The sequence below is a fragment of the Cervus canadensis genome, chromosome 6, assembly GCF_019320065.1.
Source record: "Cervus canadensis isolate Bull #8, Minnesota chromosome 6, ASM1932006v1, whole genome shotgun sequence".
NCBI lineage: Eukaryota > Metazoa > Chordata > Mammalia > Artiodactyla > Cervidae > Cervus > Cervus canadensis.
The window spans coordinates 47,712,284-47,730,215 of record NC_057391.1 but is presented as its reverse complement, the minus strand read 5'-3'; the positions used below and the strand labels follow the sequence as shown (position 1 = coordinate 47,730,215).

At 35.0% G+C, this 17,932-nt stretch overlaps 1 protein-coding gene and 1 non-coding gene across 3 annotated transcripts in view; one reads left to right on the top strand and one right to left on the bottom strand.

Moving 5' to 3' along the window:
* The window catches only part of MINDY2 (MINDY lysine 48 deubiquitinase 2), a 75,895-nt gene that overhangs the window by 50,782 nt on the left and 7,181 nt on the right, over window positions 1-17,932 (top strand). Inside the window, exons 6-8 of one of the 2 annotated variants that reach the window (XM_043471834.1) lie at window positions 2,785-2,927; window positions 14,337-14,510; window positions 17,072-17,278. In XM_043471834.1, coding sequence (XP_043327769.1) covers window positions 2,785-2,927; window positions 14,337-14,510; window positions 17,072-17,278 — 524 coding nt within the window. The remainder of the gene's footprint in view (window positions 1-2,784; window positions 2,928-14,336; window positions 14,511-17,071; window positions 17,279-17,932) is intronic. The other variant, XM_043471835.1, reaches the window with a different exon arrangement.
* On the bottom strand, window positions 14,891-14,997 carry LOC122444401. The gene has a single exon (XR_006270244.1). It is a non-coding gene; the product is annotated as a U6 spliceosomal RNA (small nuclear RNA).

Below are 17,932 nucleotides of genomic sequence, written 5' to 3'. Positions count from 1 at the left end.
TGTGGTTCAGGAAGAAATAAAGTCCAGTTTACATTTATAATGCAATAAATTTGCATTTATAATGCAGTAAATTTTTTAACTTAATGCCAGTTAAGTTCCAATCTTCACTTTGCCATAACTAGTTTTATGTCCTTAAGCAAGTCACTTCTTCTCTCTGAATCCATGTCCTGATTGTTAGAAACAAATAGCTGAGAAAGACTTTTCTAGGGTTAAATTTTGGAATTTATATATGAAAGTAATATTGTACTATAGCTCCACTGAATTTTTGTATCTTTTTGAAACAGTTTTATGGAGAGGATGTTGTGTGAGTGTGGTATGGAAGGGACATTTAGAAACATCTTTCTGAAAGAAGTGTTTAATTACATGAATATTCTAACAGCAATGGTACTTCTCACAGAGACATAATGCTTACATTTTAAATGTTAGATAATAGTAAGTGCTTTAGTATATAACTAATACGTTTCACTTAGTAACTTAGTATTTAGCAAAGTAATGATAACAATTAAGGGGAATCTTATTTCTAAATGTATAAAACCCAAGAAGTTGCAGATGTGCTATAAGTTTCCTTTGGCTGTGGTTTTCTGTATAACTTTTTGCACTTCCCCTCCTACTTTACCAATTCATTGGAATAGCTTGGTATATTGGTAACTTTTTACAACCAGTTTGTAGCTAGAAGTGCTGTGACTTGACGCTGAAAGTGAGGGATGGGCCCTGTCAACTATAAATTGACACTTGCCTGTCAACTACAAATTGGCACTTGCTGAGAGCATTGCCAGCAAGTGAAGAACAACAACAAGGGCATTAGCCATCTGTCTGTGCTGCTGCAGCTGCTGACCTTCGACACTCCCTGAAGGGAATTCAGTGTGGAGAGTGAGGCACTCTGTGCTCCAGGGAAACTGGTGTAACAGGTCTTTAGATAGTAAGGTATTTTCAGGAATGATTTCATGATCCCAATCTTTGCATCTCCTCATATCTAGAAAAGCACTAAATCCCTTCATGGTGACATCAGCTCCTTGTGACTAGCAGAAAACCTTTTGTAAAATGAGTGCTTGGCTGCATTGAACTCCCCCTTCACCAAAATCTTATATTATTACCTTCCTCCACTAGCTCTTTGGACCAGTCTCTCAGAGCTATCTGAGGTGCTGTCTCTTGGGCTGCAGTCCTCATTTTGCCCCAAATAAAACTTAACTCACAATTCTAGAAAATAAATAAAAGTTAGGGATGATAAGGGAGTGGAATAAACCTATATTATACAGCTGCCTCTGGCCCTACCAAGTTTCTACCAACTTTTTTTTCAATTTTTTGTTGAGGTGTCAGTTTCTTAACACAGATTCATCTTTACTCCCTAATCTGCACTTCCCTGCTCACTTATAAAACTTTTAAGAGCATTCTCCTCCCCTCCATTCCTTTTTAAAGAAAGGGAGCAAAAGGAGAAAGGAAAATAAAGAAGGAAAGAGAGAAATACAGGCTTTTAAAATATTTATACAATTGATTTTCATTATTACTGAAAGTTATGTCCTGTAAAGTTGCTGTGAACACTGAATTAGCCAATACCAAACCACTACTCTCAAGGGAAACACAAGATTAGGTAGCTGTGAGCTTCTGGTCACATTTTCTTCAGCTTGTCAAGAGATAACCTTGTTTTTTGTGTGTGTTCCTGTTTAGAGACACCTCTGTTGACTCATAAACATTAAACTCATAGCCAACAGCCCTGTAACTGCCTGACCGAAGCTGTAAAAAATATGTATTCTAAGGCACATCACAACCTTTGTGTGCTTAGGAACACTAACTTCAACATTATACTTAGGAACCATTTTACGCACTAAAAATCACCCCAAAAAAGCACAAAAATTTCACAAAATGTGAAAGTGTGGCATTACATAGAACATGAAAATGACACTTCTTCACAGTATGAGAGCTGAAACAAGAAGGCACAGTGTTGCTTATTTTGCCTTCGGTGGGGAATGTGCATATTGGGTAACTCAATTTTTTTGCTATTTTGTACATACTTAGGAATGCAATAAGTATTTATTTTTGGAGTTATAAATTTTAGATAGACAAATTTGCAGATATGAACCCATGTTAATAATGAGGATCAACCGTACATACATATCTTTTAAATTAAACCCCAGAAAGCTTCTTTGGATTTCATTATGTTTGAAAAGAAATGATTTCTATTTCTGATTTTAATATATCTATATAATGAGTGGCATATGTTGGAGGAGAATAGAATAAAAATGTCATTGGTTACCCCACTGTTTTCTGTTAGGTTTTATGCCTACCTTTAGTTTTAAGGCATGAATTGAGCAGTTTGTGAATGGAGAATTATCTGAGATCTTCGTCAAAATCTTAAGCAACTCAGTTTCTTGAAGCTGCTTTTAATTTCTGAACACCTATCCTTCAGGGAAGAGGTTGTTAACATACAACTTTTGCTCCTACCCAGTTTTTAAGTTGCTAACCCTTGCTTTCTCATTTGTTATATTGGGTTTTAGTTTTATTGTATCTGTTTCTTTTATTGAAATTCTTTGCAAAAGTAGGTGTGGTATGAGTAAGTGCATTTATTGATAAAAAGAATTTCAGATAATTATTTCTTTAGCCTGGAATTGTCAGACCTATCTTCCATAGCAGAATAATAAAGAAGAATCTCCAGTTTGGCACCATCATGTTATAATAGAAAAGTCTTACTTTGATTGGCCTTTCTTCATACTTGGAACACAGTGTAAATAGAAAAACTTTTAAATTTTGAAATTATTCTTCCATTTAATATTATGCATTGGTTCCTAGGCTTTGTAGCTGAGCAGTTTCTAAATAACACAGCCACTCAACTGACATACCATGGATTATGTGAACTAACTTCAACGGTTCAGGAAGGAGAACTTTGTGTGTTCTTTCGGAATAATCATTTTAGCACCATGACCAAATACAAGGTATGATATAGAAATAGCTGTTGTTATTCTGAACTAAAGGAGCTTGATTTAGAGGTGGCTTACAATCTGCTTCAAAATAAAAAAATTTAGCATAATATTCTTTAACCATCAAATTACAAAGGTAATTATTAATTCTTTAGAGTGGAAATCAGTTTTTTGTATTTATTTAGGTCTCAACTCCCTTTGCACAGATTACTGCATTGAAACGTATTTATTTTCTTTCTAAGGATAAAGAAGATAAACCCTAGAGATAGAACTAGGATGACTGCTGATGATGGATGTTTACATTTGAGATCTAAAGGACTTTAGAGGAAAGAATCAAAATTTGTTTGCATGATAGTGTTTTTTCTATTATTATAGTTATCAGTGTGACTTTAAATTCTTTTCATTGTGCCATTTATGGCTTTGCCAAAAAAAAACTTACTGATTCATCCCTCTTGTCATCTCTTCAGCCCTTCCATTTTTAGAGCTGCCACTTAATTCAGGAGTTCATCAACTTATCTCTAGACTTCTGTGGCAGAATATTGCTCTGATCATGTCAGTAATATAGCAAAAATGTTCAGTAGAACCCAGTTCCTAGAGGATAAAAATGCAAGATATTTTCTACTGTCCCCTTGTGCCAACACTTTGCTTCAGCCATAATGGTCTGTCTACTCATTAATAACCCTTCATCCCCATATACACTTTATGTTTTCCCATTTATGCACTTTTATTGCCATTTCTTACTTGTTAATCCCTTAGTTTACATTCTCACCCCCCTTTTCTTTAGAAGATTTATTGATTTTTTTTTAAATTCTATACTTTATTTATTTATATTTTAGCTGTCCTCAGTCTTTGTTGCTGCGCATGGGCCTTCTTCAGTTACAGCGAGCAGGGGTTACTCTCTGGTTGTAGTGTTCAGGCTTCTCATGGCAGTGCCTTCTCTTATTGCTGAGCACAGGCTCTAGAGCGCCATCTCAGTAGTTGTGGCGCATGGGCTTAAGTTGCTCCACAGCATGTAGGATCTTCCCGAACCATGGATCAAATCGGTGACCCTGCATTTACAGGTTGATTCTTTACAATTGAACCACCAAGGAAGCCCCCATTCTCACCTGTTTTTGCCTATCCAGTTTTCACCTATCGTTTAAGAAGCATTTCAAATACTAACTCTTCAGTAAGCTACTTCTTTTCTCCTTAAACCAGTGGTTCTCAACCCAGATTGTATGCTAGAACTGCCTAGCATACAGTTTTAAGGGAGCTTTTAGAAAAATCCCAATGCCCAGATCCCACCATGATCTCAGTTAAATCAGAATCTGTAGAGGTGGGACCTGGGTATTCTTAAAAACCCTTTCCAGGTGATTTTTTTAAAGTTTTTAAAATTTATTTTTGGTTGTGCTGGGTCTTTATTGCTGCCCATGGGCTTTCTTTAGTTGTAGCAAGTGGTGGCTACTCTTCCTTGTAGTCATGGGCTTCTCATTGCAGTGGTTTCTCCTGTTGCAGACCACAGGCCCTAGGTGCTCAAGCTTCAGTGGTTGTAGTGCATGGGCTCAGTAGTTGTGGCATGCAGCCTCAGTAGTTGAGGCGTGCAGGCTTATTGAAGTCAAGAATCTGACTTCATGTTTCCTTCAACACATTAATCAGTGAACTGTAAAAAGCAGTATAAAATAATGATTTGTTTGCTTATATAGGAATACTCCATAATCCTAGCTTTCCTGCTCTGCTCTTTGTTATAGCAAGGGTTTATTTGTATAATTGCCATATTTAAGCTAGATGTGTGATAGGTATGGACCCAGATTTATCCATATTCCTCAGAAATCTAAGGCCAAAGAACTACAAAATCAGAATTATTGCTACATAATAAATACTGCTAGGTCATCTTGCTTTATTTTACCTTATCTCCTCAAGTCCATACTTTGTTCATTCATTTAATAAAATATCTATTGGGCATGATTATGACTGGGTGCTCAGCTAAGTACCAGGACTGCAGCTTGAGCAAGGCAGCTCCTGATTTGGCAAGGGAAACACACGTTAAATAACTGCACAAGTAGTTATCATTTCTACTGAGATTTACTCTGTAAAGGCTGCATACAACATACTGTGAGTACTTTTATTAGACTTATAACCTATTTGAGAATGTCAGGAACAAAGAGGGGTTGCAGTTAGCTAAGCAGATGGAGCATGTGTGCAATGCCCTGAGGAGGGAAATAACCTAACTTTGTAAGGAGTTCAAAGAAGGCCTATGTGACTAAAGCATAGAAAATAGGAGGCATGATGTAAGGCTCAAGAAATAGATACCAGATCTTGTAGAGTTCTCAGTTAAAAGGAAAAATAGGGAATTCCCTGGTGGTCCAGGGGTTGGGACTTGGCGCTTTCATTGCCAGGGCCTGGGTTCAATCCCTGGTTAGGGAACTAAGATCCTATAAGCCACAATTCAGTTCAGTTGCTCAATCATGTCCGACTCTTTGCGGACACCATGGACTGCAGCACGCGAGGCTTCCCTGTCCATCACCAACTCCCGGAGCTTGCTCAAACTCATGTCCATCAAGTCGGTGATGCCATCCAAAAAAAAAAAAAGAAGAAATAGACCTTGGTCTCCTAAGGGCCTAATGGTTCCTTTTGTTCTCTCTCTCTCTCTTTTTTCCTTTTGCTTATTAGCAGGGGTGAGATATTTCAGATGAGAAAACAAGGTCTCTGGCTATCATTGGTGATTGTTTTAGAACTTCCCAAAATTGAACTTTAGATGTTACCTTTTTTTTTTTTAAATCAAGGCCATACCCCTGACCTGTAAGTCCTTTAATAGTCATCTAGGTATTTGCAGTTTTCCTATGTGGTTGGAAAGAGTGTCCCTCTCCTAGAACTCATTCTACATTAGATCTGTTTCTGGATTGAGTATGCATTTCTGTGACATAATGATAGCTGAGGGAAGGTGTGCATCCTGCTATTTCTCTACTTCTAAGTTTTCTCAATGAACCTTATTTCATGGCTAAACAGTATATCACTAGTGGTGATACCCTTATGTAACATTAACACATTATTGACTGAAAACCTATTAATGCCATAGACATTAGTTTCTGCAAAAATCCCCTGGTCAATAATGTGTTGAGATGCTTTGGACTTCGAGGCAAGAATGGACATGTATTTAGTTAGGAGACGATTGTAGGAGGGCAAATAAGAGATTGTAGTGACTTGAACTAAGATTGTAAAGAAATAGAGAGTAGACAGATTCCATAGACATTTAGGAGATATAATCAACCAGATTTGGTCATTAAGATGGATAGAAATTATTTCAAGCATTTTTTCTGACCACAATGGTATGAAACTAAAAATCAGCCAAAGAAAGAAAAATGAGGGAAAAAAAATTACATGAAGACTAAACAATATGCTACTAAAAAACCAGTGAGTAACAATGAAATCAAAAAGGAAATTACAAAACATCTTGAGACAAATGACAATGAAAACAACTTTACAAAATCTATGGGATGCAGCAAAAGCAGTTCTAAGAAGGAATTTTATAGTAATACAGGCTTCCTCAAAAACAAGAAAAATCTCAAACTACTGAAGCTTCCACCTAAGAGAAGTAGAAGAACAAATAAAATCTGAAGTCAGCAGAAGGAATAAAATAATAGTGATCAAAGAGAAAATAAAACAGAAATTTTAAAAAATAGAAAAAAAAATCAGTGAAACCAAGAGCTGATTGTTTGAAAGTATAAACAGCAAAATTGACACCTCTAGCCAGGCTCACCAAGAAGAAAAGAGAGAGGACCCAAATAAAATAAGAAATGAAGGAGGAAAAATAACATCCAATATTGTAGAAATTTTTAAAACTCATAAATTCTGTGAATATATGCCAACAAATTGGGAATTCCTAGAAAAAATGGATAAGTTTCTGTAAACAAGTTTGTCAAAACTGAGTCAAAGTGAAACAGGTAATTTGAACAGAATGATCTCTAGAAATGAAATAGAATCTATAATCAAACAAACAAACAAACCCCCAAACCAAAAACTCCTGGCAAACAAAAAAGTCCAGGACCAAATGGCTTTACTGGAGAATTCTACCAAACATGCAAAGAAAAACTTATCCCTTTCAAAGTATTCCAAAATATTGAAGAGGAAGAAACACTACCAAAGTCATACTATGAAACCACCCCTGATAGCAAAACCAGACAAAGATACCACAAAAAAAGAAAATTACAGGCCAGTATCTTTGATGAATATAGTTGCATAAATTCTCAATGAAATATTAGCAAACTGTATCCAGCTATACATAAAAAAGATCATGTACCATGATCAAGTTGTATTCATTCCAGAATTGCAAGGATGGTTCAAGATATGCAAATCAGTGAGATGAAAGCCACTTGATCATCTAAATAGGTGCAGAAAAAGCATTTGGTAAAATTCAACGTCCATTCATTCATGATAAAAGCTATCACTAGGAGCTTCCCTGGTGGCTCAGTGGTAAAAAATCTGCCTGCCTATGTAGGAAATAGGGGTTCGATCCCTGATCTGGGAAGATCCCACTTGCTGTGGAACAGCTAAGCCCAAGCAACACAACTGTTGAGCCTGTCCTCTAGAACCTGGGAACCACAACTGCCGAACCCACATACCACAGCTACTGAATCCTGTGCGCGCTAGAGCCTGTGCTCCACAAGAGAAGCCCATGTATTATAATGAATAGTAGCTTCATTCTCTAGATGCTTGCCACATCTAGAGAAAAACCTGCATAGCAACAAAGATCTAGTGCAGCCAAAAATAAATAAATAAAATTATTATTTTTTTAATATCAATAAAGTGAGTATAGAGGAAACATATCTCAACATAATAAAAGTCATTTATGACAAACCCATAGCCAATATAATACTCAATGGTGAAAAGCTGAAAACCTTTCTACTGAATTTAGGAACAAGGCAAGGATGCCTGCTCTCATCACTTTTATTCAACATAGTATTGGAAGTTCTGGCCACAGCAAACAGATGAGAAAAGTAAATAAATGGTATCCATATTGGAAGGAGAGAGGTAAAACTGTCATGCTATGCAGATGACATGATTCTTTATACAGAAAACCATAAAGCCACCACACAAAAACTATTAGATCCAGTAAATAAGTTCAGTAAGGTAGTAAGATACCATATTAATATACAGAAATGTGTTGAATTTCTTTAAACCAACAAGTATCAGAAATATTTTTTTAAAGTCCTGTTTAAAATTTTATCTAGAAACCCCTCCAAACAAACAAACCTAGAAATAAACCTAACCAAGGAAGTGAAAGACCTGTATACTGAGAACTGTAAAACATTGGTAAAGGAAATTGAAGCCAATTCAAAGAAATGGAAAGAGATCCTGTGCTCTTGGATGGAAGAATTCATATTATTAAAATGGCCATACTACCCAAAGCAATCTACAGATTTAATACAATCCCTTTCAAATAACCCATGACATTTTCTGCAGAATTAGAACAAGCATTCCTAAAATTTATAAGGAACCACAAAAGACTCAGAATTGCCAAAGGAATCCTGAAGAAAAAGAACAACTGTAGGCATAATCCTCCCAGACTTTAGAATACCACAAAGCTACAGTCATCAAAAAGCATGGGGGGAAAAAAAGCATGGAATTGGCAGAAAAACAGAAATATGGATCCAGTGGAACAAGATAAAGAACACAGGAATAAACTCACACACCTATGGTCAATTAATCTTCGACAAAGGAAACAAGAATAGCCAATGGAGAAAAGGCAGTTTCTTTAGGAAGTAGTGTTGGGAAAGTTGGACAGATGCATGTAAATCAATGAAGTTAGAACATTCCCTCACACCATATACAAAAATAAACTCAAAATGACTTAAAGACTTAAATGTAAGACATGACACCATAAAACTCCTGTGCCACCAAATTGGGACAACCTTGAAAAAATGGGCAAGTTTTTATAAACCTACTGCTTGCTAAAACTGAGTAAGAAGAAACATACTTTGAACAGACTGATCACTAGAAGTAAAACAGAATCTGTTAAAGAAAAAATTTTTTTTGGAACAATGACAACATCAAAAAACTCCCCAAAAGCCCAGACTAGATAGTTTTACTGAAGAATTCTACCAAACATACAAAGAACTTATCTTTCTCAAACTATTCCAGAAGACTGAAGAGGAGGGAACATTACCAAATTCATTCTACGAGACCATTACCTAGAAAAAAACATAGGTGAAACATTCTTTGATAAATCACAGCAGTATTTTCTTAGATCAATCTCCCAAGGTGAAAGAAATAAAAGCAAAGATGAACAAATCAAATTTAAAAGCTTTTGCACAGTGTAGGAAATCAATAACAAAAAGGCAACCCAGTGAATGGGAGAAAACATTTGCAAATGTTGTGTCATATAAGGGGTTAATTTCCAAAACATACAAAGAACTCATACAACTCAATTAAAAAAAAAAACCCAATCAAAAACTAGCAGAAGACCTAAATAGACATTTCTCCAAAAAGACATGTAAATGGCCAACAGGCATATGAAAAGATGCTCAAAACTGCTAATTATTAGGGAAGTGCAAATGAAAGCCACAATGAGACATCACTCACACTGGTCAGAATGGTCATCATCAAAAAGTTTACAAATAATAAATGCTAGAGAGGGTGTGGGAAAAAGGGTAAACTGTTGGTGGGAAAGTAAATTGGTATACCTACTATGGAAAACAGTATGAAGATTCCTTAAAAAACTAAGAATAGAACTACCATATGATCCAACAATTCCACTCCTGGGTGTGTATCCAGAAAAGACAAAAACCCTAGTTGAAAAAGGTACATGCACCCCTGTGTTCATAGCAGCACTATTTATAATAGCCAAGACATGAAGCAGCGTAAGTGTCCATCAACAGATAAATAGAATGGCCATCATAAGGAAGATGAGAAAGGATAGACATTTTCATAGGTGAAAGGGATTGACCTTTGATTTTAAAAGAGACCTCTTCATCATAAAGAAGGGAAAGAATAGACTGTGAGTATGACTATAGGTTAGTCTGCCTTTTCTAAATGCAGCTTGTATATCTGAAGTTCTCGGTTCATATACTGCTAAAGCCCAGCTTGAAGGATTTTGAGCATTACCTTGCTAGCATGCGAAATGAGTGCAATTGTATGGTAGTTTGGACATTTTCTGAGGGATCAAATTGCCAGCATTCATTGGATCATAGAGAAAGCAAAGGGATTCCAAAAATACATCTACTTCTGCTTCATTGACTATACTAAAGCCTTTGACTGTGTGGATCACAAAAAATAATGAAAAATTCTTAAAGAGGTGGGAATACCAGACCACCTTACCTGTCTCCTGAGAAACCTGTATGCAGGATGGAAAGCAATAGTTAGAACCTTACATGGACAGCTGTCCAAATTGGGAAAGAAGTACGTCAAGGTTGTCTATTGTCACCCTGCTTATTTAACTTATATACAGAGTACATCATGCAAAATGTCAGGCTGGTTGACTCATAAGCTGGAATCAAGATTGCTGGAAGAAATATCAACAACCTCAGATATGCAGGTGTTACCACCCTAGTGACAGAAAGCAAAGAGCTAAAAAGCCTCTTGATGAGAGTGAAAGATGAGAGTGAAAAAGCTGGGTTAAAACTCAACATTCAGAAAACTTAAGATAAAAAAAAAAAAAAAGAAAACTTAAGATCGTGGCATCCGGTCCCATCACTTCATGGCAAATAGATGGGGAAAAAGTGGAAACAGTGACAGATTTTATTTTCCTGGGCTCCAGAATCACTGTGGATGGTGACTGCAGCCATGAAATTAAAAGACACTTCCTCTTTGGAAGAAAAACAGTGACATCACTTCGCCGACAAAGGTCCATATAGTCAAAGCTATGGTTTTTCCAGTAGTCATGTATACATGTGAGAGTTGGACCATAAAGAAGGCTGCATGCTGAAGAGTTGATGCTATGGTGTTGGAGAAGACTTTTGAGAGTCCCTTGGACTACAAGATCAAACCAGTGAATCCTAAAGGAAATCAACCCTGAATATTCATTGGAAGCACTGATGCTGAAGTTGAAACTCCAGTACTTTGGCCACCTGAATGGGAAGAGCTGATTCATTGGAAAAGACCCTGATGCTGGGAAAGATTGAAGGCAGGAAGAGAAGGGGGCGACAGAGGATGAGATGGCTGGACGGCATCACCAACTTAATGGACTTGAGTTTGAGTGAACAGGGAAGTCTATGGTGCTGCAGTTCATGGGGGTAGCAAAGAGTCAGATACGGCTGAGCGACTGAACAACAAATAACAACAATGGCTACAGGTAGGTTTATAGATTTGATGGCAGGAAATAGAGAAAGTTATTGTTTCAATACTTCTGTTTTCTATTGTGTGGAAGGCAAGATCATTTACTGATCAGGAACAGGAAGTTTTCTAACATTTCACTTTTGAAGGACCCTGAGATTTTTAGGGCCATTTTATGCATTCATATTTTATGATCACTTTATTTTGTATCTTCCTGCTTCTGTAACCTCTTTGGAACACCTAAAGTAGAAACACAGTTCATTCCGTGGAATTCTAGATATACTTTTCAACAAAAAATAAATTTAATATCTGGATAGAATATTTTCTCAACACTGTATAGATAAATGATGTCTATAACTAGGGACCTATAATAATAATAAACTACCAGTCTATAATAAATTGGCAGTCAGTCAAAAGTATCTGTAAGTGTATTATTCTGTTAATGGGGCTTATTTTTACTGTGATTTGTAGAAAAGATTTTTATGCTTTCTGGTACCCATATCATTATCTCATTTAATTTTCACAACTCCCCTGTGAGGAGTGGATATTATTATTCCCACTTTACATCCGAGAGACCAGGCTTTAAATAATTCAAATCCAACCTAGTTAACCAGGACTAGCAGTGCTTTCCTTTGTATTTTAAGGCTGAAATTGCTTAACTTTTGCATTACATTATTAGATTTTCTTCTGTTTTGCCAATCTACAAAATGTGATGGCTTTATGTATATTGTTAATACAAATAATATATACTCTGTATAAAATTATTAGAGTATTTTACATAGAATAGATTTTTGTTCAGTCTTTAATGGTTAAAACTGCCATTTTTAAAAAAAATATAAAAATTGTCTAATTTATTTCACATAATGTACATTTTATATATTAATAATCTACAAATTTAATATATGTATTTTGTATTTTTGATGAAATTAATATTTTAGAGACTGGTGAGTGAGATTGGGAAGAAGATTTAAGGTTAGAGATGCAAACTTTGGCTAGATAATATGACAAGTGCTAGGATACAAAAGCAAGAAATTTTATTTTCCTTCCTTTTTAGCCACACCACATGGTTTGCGGGATCTTAGTTTCCCAACTAGGGATTGAACCCAGGCCACAGCAGTGAAAACATTGTTTCCTAACCACTGGACGGCCAGGGAATTCCCAAGAAATATTCTTAGTGGTAATCTAATTGTAGACTGTCAGAAATAAATGAACCTAAAGTATTCAGTACAGCATGGATATGTGCTTTGCTATTTTACACTGCAGTTATGTCAAGGAACTGTTAAGTAATAACCAGCATTGTTGTCAGTGGACCAATTATAGACTTTTTTGATAAATGTCAACATCTAAAAGAGGAAGAAATTGAGGCTGGTGTCCACAAGAAGATAGGTTAGATATGCATGAAATGACTACCCTTTTAATTAAAACATTTAAATATTCATGTGCTATGGATAGCAATAGCTTTCATAAAAACCCTCCTAGAATTTACCTTTCCTAAAGTGTCATTTGGAGAAAAATTATTGATAAGATTATAGTTCCTTCCCAACAGCTAAAATAATATACAACCTACATAGAATAAATTGTAAAACTTATATATTGTATAATATGTTGAAATGCATTGTGATAAGTATTAAACAAAAGGGTCAGACTTGTTCAGTGGAAAATTAAGTTTTTTCTTTTAAATTATCCTAGAACAAGGTAGACCCTAACTGAGTATTAAAAATATGTTAGGTCAAGCCTGAAATGTATTAGTAGAGAGAAGTAAGTAAAGAGACAATGATAATTCAGTGTATGAAGTGCTGTAATAGTGTTAAGTCCAGAATTCTGTGGAATCACAGAAAAGGAGGACCTAATAACAGAGTAAGGTGGGATCATTACTATCTATGATATGAATCCTAAAGCACTTAGCATAGTGCTGAGCATATGGCAGGCACTCAATATTTGATAAATTGGAACATACCTGATTTTTAAAAAAATGATCCTGGACTTAATTTTTGCTTAAAATAGTATCTTTAAACTTTATACCAATATGTTTTTCTTTATAAATACTTTTCATGTTGCTGTAGTCATTTCAGTGACCTTATAAATTAATCTGTGTCTACAGCTGATTCTTGAATGTAACTGCTACTAGACAATAGGAAAGACTTTGTGCTCTAGGAAGCGCTGTGTCTCACAGGGCTGGACACATAGTAAATGTTCAAGAGTAACTACTTAGGTTTTTTTTTTTTAAGCTTCAGAATTTATTCAGTAATTTTGCTACACATACCACAAGATTCTTTAAAGGAATTTCTTATTATTAATTATTAAGATTGTGTACAAGTGAAAACTTGATAAGTATGATTCTTGTGCAGTTATAAACACTATATTAACCAGTGGGAACTCTAAGTAATTGAAAGTCTTGTCCTTGGCAAATCTGAAGAAAAAATTGCTTACAAGCATTATACTAGGGACCCTTTATATATGATTGGAATTAGAACTGATGCATATGAACAGTTAGAGATCAATGCTAAATTCTATGATAATGACTATAAAAACATTATGAATACACTGATTCAATAAATATTAGACTCCAGCTTTATGAGACAGCCTATAGTAGGCCAAGAGATAGATTATATAGTCTGGAGAGCAAGGAGGAAAACATAATCATTGTATAGTATGATTCAGTGCTACAATAAAAAAAAGTACAAAGTACCATTGCTGTATAAATTAAGAGCAGCAATTGGAGCAGAGAGGGAAAAATTGATATGGATTGGATTAGTGATATAGGCTTAAGTTTTTAAGAAATAGGCAATATTATATAATTTTATTATACTGTATCTTGTTATTTGATGTATTTTTTAGGGACTTAATGTCTAGTATTTTTCTATTTTGTGAAAGGAGATTAAAAAACCCCAAGGGGCTGTTTATAAGTTATGAATTAGTTGAGATGCCAAGAACTCCTAATTCTCATTATACTATGGTATAGCAATTATAAACTATATTCAAAGTCAAGTGGATATAACTCAGTGAGCAAGTAAGTTATCTACTTGGTCTACTATTTATTATGTCACGCAGTAGGATGACATAACAGGAAATTAGTAGAATTATATTTTAAACAGATTATAGAATTTCTTTTAAATTATAAATTTTTTTAACTAGTTTTAATCAATTTAACAGTCCTTTTTCTTATTTCTTATTAAGGGTCTACTATATTTGTTGGTAACAGACCAAGGATTTCTCACTGAAGAAAAAGTTGTTTGGGAAAGCCTACACAATGTTGATGGTGATGGAAATTTCTGTGACTCAGAATTTCATCTGCGGCCTCCTTCAGATCCTGAAACTGTATACAGAGGACAACAAGATCAGATAGATCAGGTAAATATGTTGTTTTATCTTCATATTGTTTTATTGTTAAATGCTCATTCCTTTCAAATATGAATTTAGTTATTCAGAATTTTGAACTAAAGATTTGTTAATTAATATATCAATACTTGTGAAATTCTGATACTTACTAAATAGCTAAATGATTATTCTACATTAATTGTACACTTTGGTTCAGAAGGCCTGATTATATTGAACTGTGAAGGTTGTGGTAAAGAGTTTGAATTTTGTTCTAATTGTAGGAGGGAAGATATGCCAGGTATTAAACATGGAAGTGACAATGATCTTTACTTTACCTTTTTTTTAAAGTGAGGTAACATTAGTTTATAACATTATATGTTTCATATGTACAACAGTATATTTCTACTTCTGTAAAAAATATGGAATGCTTTTCAAGTTTGCATGTCATCCTTGCATAGGGGCCATGTTAATCTTCTCTGTGTCATTCCAATTTTAGTATATATGCTGCCAAAGGAAGCACTACTTTACCTTTTTAAAAACCTGCTATGTGGCAAATGCATAGGAAGGACACTGGTGTAAGCAAACTAGCAATTTGCTTAGCCTTAGTGGTAGAAACGAAGAGATGAGTACATATTTGAGATCTATTTTGGTTAGTCAGAAAAAAGTAGAGCAGAGGGAGTCTTCAAGATTGCATGCCCTGGGTAAAGAGTAGGGGCTGTTCTAAGCCTTAGAGTCAAGGTAAGGAGGAACAGATACTTCTACAGTGGGAGCTGCACTGCTGGTAGAATTCTTGTTTAGAACTGAGATAAATGAAATTTTTGCTTGTTGGCGGGTAGGCTTAGAGCCACAGTTGTGTTTATTACTAGAAGTCTAACAGTGATGTGACATTTTCTTTAACTGAGACAGAAATATGATTATGTTAAACAGTTGGCACATGTTTTGCTGATAACAATTTAAGTGCATAGAGACTGTGTTCATTTAACCAGTATTCATTGAGCAGTTGTATTGAACACTGTAACTAGGTCATGGGGACACAAAGATAAATCATTCTGTCCTGTTCTCAGAGATTTGGCAGTCAGTTGGGGAAGCAGGTATTTTACCAACTAATATATAAGTTCTGTAATGGCAGTTTGAATAGCAGGCTGTGAATGGACAAAAGAATACTTGATTCAAACAAATGCTAATCTTTCTAGGACTCTCAACTTTGCTTTGACAAACATCCATAGTAATCCATACTCATTTTCCTCCAGAAGGTATACAGGGGCATTGTTTTTAAATGTTATTTAAGAGAAATATACAAGATTTTTAAACCACTGTATATAAAAAATATTGGCACAGAGGGATTGTAGTAAAGCAGTAGATGGCCACAGTAATCTAGTCGTAAGATCTTGAGAATATACATATGATATTGTTTGCAAAGTAACAAAGAAGGGGGTCTTTGCTGGTGGTCCAGTGGCTAAGATTTCATGGTCCCAAGGCAGGGGGCCCAGGTTCAATCCCTGCTTAGGGGACTAGATCCCACATGCTGTTACTAAGAGTTCACATGCCACAACTGAAAAATGATCCTGCATGTCAGATTGAAGATCCCATGTGCATCAACTAAAGATCTCCCTTGCCACAGCTAGGACCCAGTGCAGCCAAATAAGTGAATAAATAAAAATAAATACTTTTTTTAAGTATCAAAGTCTTGACAAAGAGTGGAGTTTGAAGAATCCAGGAGAAAAATGTGAAGGACAATTTCTTGATGCCTCTAAGATGATCCTGCTAGATAGTACAAAGTGTTCACAGGCAATGACCTTTTACATAACTTCTGTGATTATTTATAATTCTCTTTGAGAGTGTGCTGGGGGAGGTGCACAGAATAGTCAAGTTTCATTCAGCACTAATTTCGTAATAAAAGTGGATATTAAGTTAGATGTATAACTTTTGACCAAAGATGTGTCACTTTATCTCATAGGAAATAATCTGAGTGCGTATGTAGGAGGAAGAAGAGCGTAATTAAGTAATTGAATATGATTGTTTGGTGGACAGCTACATTGGCTTTAAAAATTGTCTTTGGAATATTATTTAATAAATAATTTGGGTCTATGTTTACGATTTCTTTAAAACAGAAGACTTTTATGCTATTAAATAGAAAATAGATTATGATAGTTTCAGGAGTTGGAAGATGTGTTTGAATCCGTATGTGAATATAGAAAAAACCAAGATGAATTATATATTAATTGTTAACAGTAGTTGACTCTGTGATGATGATATGGTAATCTTAACTCTCCTATTTATGCTTTTTTATTTTGTATCAATTTTCTATAGACCTGTGCTTCTCTCCTTTATAAACTTTCTTGAATGCCTTATATACTGCTTCTAGAAAGAATTTTGAATGAATTTTTAAAGAATTTTTAAAATATTGATAACAATGGCAGTATTCCTGAAATAATACTATTTCCCAAACATAAATAATAAACTTTTATATTTAACATCTAGTATGTTTTTCAAAAGCCATTTTCATAGATTTGTAGATATAATCTCTGTATTTATACACATTAGTTCTTGGGTAAAATCTCACAGCTAAAGATGGTTATCATTTAATTTCTTAGGACTATCTTATGGCTTTATCTTTACAACAAGAACAGCAGAGCCAAGAGATCAATTGGGAACAAATACCTGAAGGAATCAGTGATTTGGAACTAGCAAAGAAACTCCAAGAAGAAGAGGATCGACGAGCTTCTCAGTATTACCAGGAACAGGAGCAAGCGGCAGCAGCTGCTGCATCTGCTTCTGCCTCTGCTTCTACACAGGCCCCGGTAAAGACTAGCGTTCTGACTCTGAAATACAAGGATCATTTTAGCAATAAAGAAATGTGTGCTGAGATCAAAACTTTTAAGTTAGGTATTGACTCTGTTAGCATTTTAGCATCCATGGGTTTTATGACACAGTCCTAAGTTTGTGATTATCTTAATATATTTCTAATTTAGTTAAATTTATTTTTTCTGAGGTTTTGATTGCAAGATTTTCTAAATTAAATTCTTAATAGCTTCATACAATATAAACCAATTTGAACAGATCTTTCCTATCAGTTAGAAGGCAGTATGAAGTACTGCTGGAAAGAATGGACTTTGGAGCCAGATAAATGTGGATTTGCATTTTCTGCTTCTGTCTCCCCTTACTAGGTACACCATGGGCAAAGTCCTCTACCTCTCTTAGCCTCATTTTCCCTATTTATAAAGTAGAAGATAATACTTAACTTTTAGGTTTGTGGTTAAGAGCAAATAATGTTGCACTTAATCCAATGTCTAGCATGTGCTGAGTATTCAACAAAGGTTATTAGCACCTTTCCACTCTTCCCTTTTCCCAGTTAAATGTTGTAAGCACTGGAAATATGACTAAGGTGTTTCTATTAGTTAAATCTCATTAAATGAAAAAAAAATTCTCCTTCTTTTATGTTTAACTGTACCATG